This window comes from Rhincodon typus, chromosome 32 (genome assembly GCF_021869965.1).
Source record: "Rhincodon typus isolate 14 chromosome 32, sRhiTyp1.1, whole genome shotgun sequence".
Classification (NCBI taxonomy): domain Eukaryota; kingdom Metazoa; phylum Chordata; class Chondrichthyes; order Orectolobiformes; family Rhincodontidae; genus Rhincodon; species Rhincodon typus.
The window spans coordinates 20,081,046-20,089,411 of record NC_063363.1 but is presented as its reverse complement, the minus strand read 5'-3'; the positions used below and the strand labels follow the sequence as shown (position 1 = coordinate 20,089,411).

General features: G+C 39.4%; 1 protein-coding gene across 1 annotated transcript in view; it reads right to left on the bottom strand.

Annotated features, from left to right (window-relative positions):
• The window catches only part of igsf9bb (immunoglobulin superfamily, member 9Bb), a 565,867-nt gene that overhangs the window by 7,811 nt on the left and 549,690 nt on the right, over window positions 1–8,366 (bottom strand). Inside the window, exon 19 of the mRNA XM_048615582.1 lies at window positions 4,053–4,174. Within this exon, the coding sequence (XP_048471539.1) occupies window positions 4,053–4,174 (122 nt within the window). The remainder of the gene's footprint in view (window positions 1–4,052; window positions 4,175–8,366) is intronic.

Here is an 8,366-nt window from a genome sequence, read left to right as displayed (position 1 = left end):
GGCCTAGACCCTTCTTCAGAAGAAGGGTCTAGGCCCAAAACGTCAGCCTTCCTGCTCCTCTGATGCTGCTTGGCCTGCTGTGTTCATCCAGCTCTACACCTTGTTATCTCAGATTCTCCAGCATCTGCAGTTCCTACTATATCAGAGAATAACAAGTGACGCGATGGATTATTTTTATAACAGTTGTTACAGCATGGAATGCTTTGCCACAGAAAATGACTGAGGAAGAACCAATTACATCTTTTAAAGGAAGCAAGGACGAACATTCAATTCAAATGCTATGGGGAAAAATGCAGAGCTTTGGGATTAGTTTTGCATTTCTGTAGCAAAGAGCCAGGAATGAACTCTTTTCTGTACCATAATTTTGTATAAGGTTATAGGTGAGGATAGGGTTTGTGATGACACACACAGATAAATGACCTCTGAATGTTCATTGTCAAGGTTCATGTCTGAAAATAGTTGGGTGAAGTATTGAAGAATTGTCATTGCTTGTGAAGCTTGAGCATGAGTTGCTGCTTTTAGGAAAGTAGTTTATCACAGAGGACAACTGAAGGTAAGTACTGCTTCTGAGAAATATATTTTCTCATAGAATTAAATAAATAGAATTAAACAACCAAAATGAAGCCGACAGTTAAATGATATGCTGAAAGCTGCATCGTGGAGAGAAGCAGCGACAAAGTAATTGAGAACATACAACTTATTTGACAATAACTTACCCTTTCCTTACCACGGGATTCCACAAACAAATTACACCAGGTGAAAAGAATTAAAACTGGCGTACACTTTCTGATTTGAAAACTGAATTCCTATTTCATGCCAGACATTCTCAGTTTGCCAAAGTAGTGGTGAATCAATTACATTTAAAATTTAGGCACGCTTTAGGGGAATCAAGAGTTCTTTCATAGTAAGTTCCCCAGAGTTCTTCATGGCTCCCCACATTGGTGCTGGTGGAAAATCTTTTGGAATACTGGGGAAAAGATGCCAACGTTGTGGCATGAGATCGGGAAATCCACTAAAAATATTCCACCTGTCCAGGTCCAGTCAACTGAATATTCTGTTCAATCAATCCATGACAAAAAATACACTGCCACGCATTAGATTTTTGACATATCAAAAATACCACTGGGTTTAGTCTGTCTGAATTGAGGTATCAGATAGGACTGAATTAGATAGGACTAAAAATTGCTGAGCAAGCAGATCTATTGGATTATTTAAAAGAAGGCTACATAACAATTGACAGGTCAAATATATTTCATGCAAGCCCAATTTTTGACACTGCACATTTAGACTGGAATTCAGAGTATCAGGCTTGTCTTATGAAGTACCTTGCATGGTTGGCAGACCAGAGTTAGACTGTCAGCTGCTTATTCACCCATGTCATATTAAAATCGGCTACGAAGCAGCCCTGCACGTCTGTGAGCGGATGTGATCCAAAGCTCTGTGTTTTCAGTTACTAATTGTTAATAAAAGTATAACTCAGCAAGAAGCTATTCTGAGCAAAGTTTTCAAAGATCCTATGCAGTCCAACAAATTACCAGGGCATTTAATTTGGCCTTTCACTTGAGTACAATTACACTGAACCTGAATCAGTGAGAGATAGTTTCTTGCAAGGTTCTTACACTGTTGGACTTTAGTACTTTTGGGTATCATGACAGGATCTGACAGCGATGTTATATTGATAATTAACTGTACATCCAAAACTGCTTCAAGTAGACCTACAATTGACAGTACAACTGCTGCTTGAGACTGAAAAAACAACTGACCTGTATGAAGCTGGATATTGGAAGGTGCCCCCAATAAGAGTGAACATATTGCTGTGGACATTTACAGTAAGTTTTCACAAGTATTGTTTTCACAATTATTATTCACCCAATGCTTACACACACAATGTATACTTACCTGATTTCCTCCATTTTCAAGTATCTATTTCTGACTTATTATAGGCCACTATACCCTTTACAAAAGGTAAGTAGATAAGAAGGTCAGGTGGCATGTTGGAAGGATGACAAGGTGACAAGGCTGGTTGGTCTGAAGGGTGGCAAATGGTTTAGGTGGTAGTTGGTACATTAGGGCAGTGAAGCAGAAAGGTAGGTGGGTCAGTGAGGGTGGTGTTCGCAGGACCAAAGATGCAGTCAGATAGTCAATGTGGGGGACTGTTCATGGGGGGAATTCATTGGGTGATTGAGAGGGCTGCTGGTCAATTGTACATATTTTTAATCTACCTGTTCAAGCATGTTATAACACACTGCAGGTGGGACTTAAACCCAGGCTTTCTGACTCAAAGGTAGGGACACTTACCACTGTGCCATAAGAGCCCTTAAGGTCAGCTGCATCATAAATCAGAAGTTACATGTGATTTCAATCTGTCTAATGTTTCACCCAAGTCATGGGTGAACTAACAGGTAACTAATCAGGGCTTGGATATGTGTGCATGTGTGTGTGCGTGTGTATGTCTCTCAGTTGAGCCCAATATACACTGCATATGCTGGTGTAGACAGGTAGATGGGGCAGCATGGCCCTTTCTTCAGACAATGGTGGGAAATATGGGAGCTCCTTCTTTGGAGAGACTTTTTGTTCATCCCCGAGAAGACAGTATGCCTCCTTCTTTCCTGTCCCTGCAGAAAAACCACATTGTCAACCTCCTCACCCCTCTCTAAGATGAGCAACTGCTCCCCACCCAAAAATCCTGACTTACCTCACGCTGGAATCCATCGGTCCTCCTTTGTGGGTCGGCCTGCCGAACTGGTAGAGCCCACTACCGAGCTCTGGCACTATTGGGACGGCTGGATTGGCCACCAACTCAGAGGGTGAGACTTGCTCCCTGGTGAGGGACAGAAGTCCAACCCTCCAGAAATTCAGCCCACATGTAGTTCACCCTGGCTGTGGTGCAAACTTCTTCCCAATCAATTGGCTCACCAGTGATTCTTCTTCCAGGGTGATGAGCAGTCTGCCTCCATGTAATATTTTGCTTTTGGAGTTGAAGACTTCTGAAGAGCCCTGGGAAGAGGGGCAATTGCTCAACAGACGTTTAAACTTTCCAGGCATTTCCTGTGAACTCAGTGCATCATGATTGGGTCTGCTCTCCAACTATCTGGAGACTGGAAGATCTGGGTCAATATGCATCCTCATGATCCCACAGATATAACTGATGAAGATTTTTTTAATGAACTTTTCCTGAGCACATTCCAGTGTCCCCACATAGATCACTGGTTTAGATGCTGAGTGCCAAGAAGTATTGGTCACAACATATGCAGTGGTTCTACTGGTGGCCATATCAAGGATTGCGTCAAGAAGTCAGGAGACAGGACAACGGTATGCCACAATTTTCAACATTCAACCATTCTTTATTTGTCTAGAGTTGTTGAAGATTTACTTCCTCTGTTCAAGGAGTATCAAAACCATTCAATTAGTACCTGATTTTATGTAAGCTACATAAGAGAGTTTGAAGTGTAAGGCTTTTCCATTCAAATTTGCTTACAATTCAACCTATTGTAGTGAACCAAATCCAAAACAATACTTTTTGACTTGAAAGGAAATAATTTTTGAGATCATGCTTTTGAAGAGCCTTATTTCACAATAATCTTTCAGCAGATCTTTACATCAGATGAAGGCAAGTCGTAACTGTGTATAATCTATCAAACCGAATACAAAGTTTAAAAAGAACTTAGTTATGAAATATTTGTGCTTTCATAAATGCTGTCCTTATACTTCAGGCGTGATAGTAGTTTAAACAATCAGAGGTTAGGGTTGACGATTTCAGATATTACATGTACATTCCTAATACCTTTGCAAGACAATCATCTGCCTTCTTTTTCAATTGTGATATTAACCTATTTACAACAATTGGGCTAATTGATTGGTTATAGTAGTGAATAAAGGAAAGTCACACGAATGTGTTTTGCAATCTGTGCTGTCCTGAATAAATTAAAAAAACTCCAATCTTTTGAATGAAGTAGTTGTTGTTGGGGTCTGCGTGCGTTACTTATTCTTTCTCAGATCTTCTTCAAAGTTATCAAATGTTAAACCCTATTTCTGCTCAGCACGTCACTCACTGTTTTTTTGTCGTGCCTTTGAGGTGAGCTGCAGTGCTTTCTTGGGCTTTCGCACTCGTGGGTATCTCAGTACTTCGAAACTCTCAGGTACAGCAGCCACACCATGTGTATCTGGAGGCCTCCTGTGGGATCAAGAGAGAAGAGAGAGTGGGGAAGAATTCAACTTCAACACATAGGCATGACTTAAAATTGTCTACATCACTGATGATAACTTGCTAAGTAAAACATTTACTCTCTGCAATTAACTACAGTATCTGAACCAAACCTCAACCATTTGGTTGGCTAGACTGGGTCTAAGATATTCAATCAAGTAGAACCGATTTTAAAATATGTCCCACATTGCCATATTATGTAAACTCAATCAAGTTTTAAAACACTTTTTCCTCATTTCTCGCTTGCTTCCTTCTTCACCTCCTTTGACCAGGTTATTCAACGTACCCAAAATAGAACACACTGTATGATGCACCACGTGGACTAGGGAAGTGCCTCTTACTGTTTGATGTTGCAGGGCAGGGGCAGTGATCTGGGCAATCATTATTTTATTCTCATGGAAAAATGATTGCTTTGTGATGGGTATTTTGCCACCAAAAGAAAACAAAATTGAGATCTACGAGTCACCATGTCAGGAACTGTAAAGGCATAAATGGAAAGTGACGACCAACTCACTGTGTCACCCTGTCTGAAGCTGGTTCTCTGTAAACAGAAAAGAACATCGGATAGAAAATCATTACAGCTCATTTTCAGGCGCATGCATTATTGAGGCCTCAGGCTTACCTGAGATTGAACCTCAACTATATTTTTTAATTTGGTTGAGCTGCCAGCATTTGCTGTGTCTCCACATTCAACTTGGCTTTGAAGGCAAGTTCTAAAACAAGGAGAGCATGCTAGCTATAAAGAGGGAAGGGAAACCGCCAATCATGTGCAACTCAAATGTGGCAGACCTCCTGTGTTCATCAGCAACCCATTCCTGCATAAGGACTGAAAACAGGCATTAGGCACCTTGATGGATCTAATGTCTATTTTAGGCACCTCAAGCAGACTCTGCAAAGCTAGACTTTACAAATTTAGGGTTGCATGTCTTTGAGTTATAAGGACTGGTTCCTGAAATTGGATCTTGTTGCACACTTTTGCTCTTTACAAAGTGTGCTACAGTGTCCAATTTTCTATCTTTTTTGTAGTCTTTCATTCTGGAAATTCTTTGTATGATGCATTTGAAAGCAATTGAAATAGAATATGAAGAGACAGTGGTAATTGGGTGCGATAAATCAACTCAGAGTCTCCTTTGATGAAAACTCTATGCCTTAGCTGTGTACTTTCTTCCAATATTCCTTTGCCCCTTTTGTTTTAAAACTGTTCCTTTGCCACAAACCACACTCTCAAATGAAGGGAGTTTGATGTCCTGCTGCTTTGCCCCTGCCTTAATGTGATGTAAATGGTTGGAATTATCTGTTTAATTTTTAATGATTTTTGGCATGAATTTGGGTCTGGTTTTTGAGTTAGTAACTGGTGGGCTTTTCCTCAGTGTGTCTGAAGTTAATAGCTAAATTGTAAGTTTTTCTGTAACCATGGTGATTTCTTTTAAAAACAATTTTGAACCCCTGGCTGTAGGTTTGTTTTATTTTATTATTTATGACTCAGCACAGTAATTCATGGGGCTTCAAAGGTTGGTCAGAACACTTTGGAATCTGGAACTTTTTAGGCTTAAGTGAAAAGCCCATAACTGAGAGCCATTTAGTTTCACTTCTAACATGGACCACATTTTAGTCCCTTGGAACAGGTTTGCTCTACACAGCAGAGTTCCTGAGGAAGGAGGGCAGATTTAATGAATTCACTTACCTTGGTTAAAGTTAGTGTTAGTTCAGACTGGGAGTGATGGGATATTTAATCTGAGTACACTGAAGCTTCAGGAAGAAGCTATCACAGTTCCAGTCTAAAACTTGCAGTTCCAAGAGATTTAAGCTTACTAAAAGATGTTAGATAAAGGGATTCTGATGTGAGAATTATATGGGTGTTGTTATTAGGAACTGAAGTAGGGGTGTTTTGAGAAGTGTGCCAGGAGTGGTATTTTGGGTACTAAACCAAAGCTGCTTTTCAATTCATAAAGGAAGATTTTGGGATTAATAGGATTAAGCTTCTACTGTGTGTTTAAAATGTTTGGATTTGTATCAAAAGTAGGTAGTTTGGATTATTCTATTTTATCATTATTTCTTTTGTAATAAACTTCTGTTTTGTTGTGAGTGCAACTCTGAAATATAAGCATGCAATGCTGCAGTGAGACACCATTGTTAAAACCAAAGAAATAAAATTATGATCCATCGAGCCAAGTTCCTGTCTGAGATATGACTTGACCAATAATAATATCAGCTAGGATCTTAGGTTGTCTGCTGGATTGAAGCCTCAAGATTAAGCAAAAGCAACAAGCTACAAGATAAATTTTGCATGAGGGCACAGGTTAACAATCATGAAGGATGGGGTGGTAGTGACCTATTTAAGTCATAGGTCCCTAAATTCCACATAAAAAGGGGGCAACATCTTAAGCAGGTGTATTCTCTGGACATTTTGAAATAGGACCCTTTCATATTGCAAACCAAGCTCAATACAATGGTTAAACTACCAATTACACTACGGATTTCTGACCACACTGTTAAAAACAGGCAAAGATTTTGACACTCAGCCCTGAAATAAAAATTCAGACATTACCTCACAGTATTATCTCAGGTTGCTCTTAGTGACTTGGCCTTGGTAGAGTTAAGAATGCAGATTATCCTCCCCAAAGGTATGTGGTGTAGATTCAATAAATACTAAATAACTCAAACTAACTTTCAGAAAATGGCAAATCCTTAAAGATGGTAATGTCAGCAAGCTTTTTATGTGTTAATGGACCAAGCACTTCCTTTAAAGTTACAGTTTGTTATTTTTTGTATTAGATATGGGATATGTAGTTAATAGTGAAAAATATTGGATGGAGTGTAATTGAACCAGGGATATCCTTTCTGACGAATTTTACCCAGTGTTTCCAATCATTCCCACAGCACTGGTGCTGGCTTCAGACTATGGAAGTGTTGATTGCATTAAGAAATCTCAGTCCCTTTCTTAGTCAGAGGGTCAGATTAAATGTAAATAGATTTCTTGAGAACGTGTATTTCATTGCAAGGGTATACTTGTTTCAGATACATTCCTAGCTAAGCAGGCCAGCAATCCACTGACTGAAATGCCAAAAAAAATGAAACAATGGTTCATCAAAAAGAAGAACTAGGAAAGTTGCAATGTTCACTGTTGTAATGTTAAATTTAGTTGTATGTGTATCTCAGCAAATGATGAGAAATTAAGTACTGTGAATGGATCTTTTTTTAACAATGTGATTTTTTTTGGAACACCATACACACTTCTAAGATTAGTTCACAAATAATGGTACAACTTCTGCAGTTACCCTATTGCCTTCATCATATTGATATGAGAAGTGACAGTTCATTTGGGAGCATCATTTAGCCTATCCGGACATCTACATCAATTATCAAGGATCTTCAGGCTAGGAAACTAATGCACCAACAAACTGTGTGATTGAGTGTTTGGATATGAATATACTGTAACAATATTTTATATGGCATCATATAGTTAAATGATTTGCTTTTGAAGTGTGGTTGGTGATGGGGGGGGGTGCGGAGATGGGAAATACGGTTTGGGTATCTCTGAAATGTTTCTTTACAGGTAGGGTGTCACACTAGACAATTGTGAACACCTCACCTAGGGGGTAGTTAGAGAGTAACATGGGCAGATACCTGGATGCAGTTTGCTAGCCCTGGCTCTCAGCAGGCAATGCTGAGTGCTGTGGAAGAACCTAAAGAGGAGGAAAAAAAATTGTGAAGCAATAAATGGCAAGTGAATGGAGATCATTTACAACACACAGTTTGTGAAATATCAGCTTGGCTGACTACAAGACATAAGGCCCAATATGAATTTCTCCTAAAAACATGAGGACATAATCCAGGATGGCCTACGGCCTCAAGGCTGGAGCATAAACAGCCTGCACTACCCATAATGTAGGCCCGAAATGAGGGCCAGTTAAATTTCTCTCTCATATTCTTGACAGTTGCTTCTGAAATTTTGTTCAAAGGTGCATAGATTAAGAGATTTATGGGACATTTGAATATAGGACTCATGCAGTCCTTGCTGACACAGATGTTGGGCCAATGTCAGAGTTAAACCAAATCTGCATTACTTTACCTAAATCTTTGCATTGAAAGTGAACCTCCCATTAACAGTTTAAAATTGAATAGGTTACACATTCTGAATAAATATCTCCAATCCCCTGCT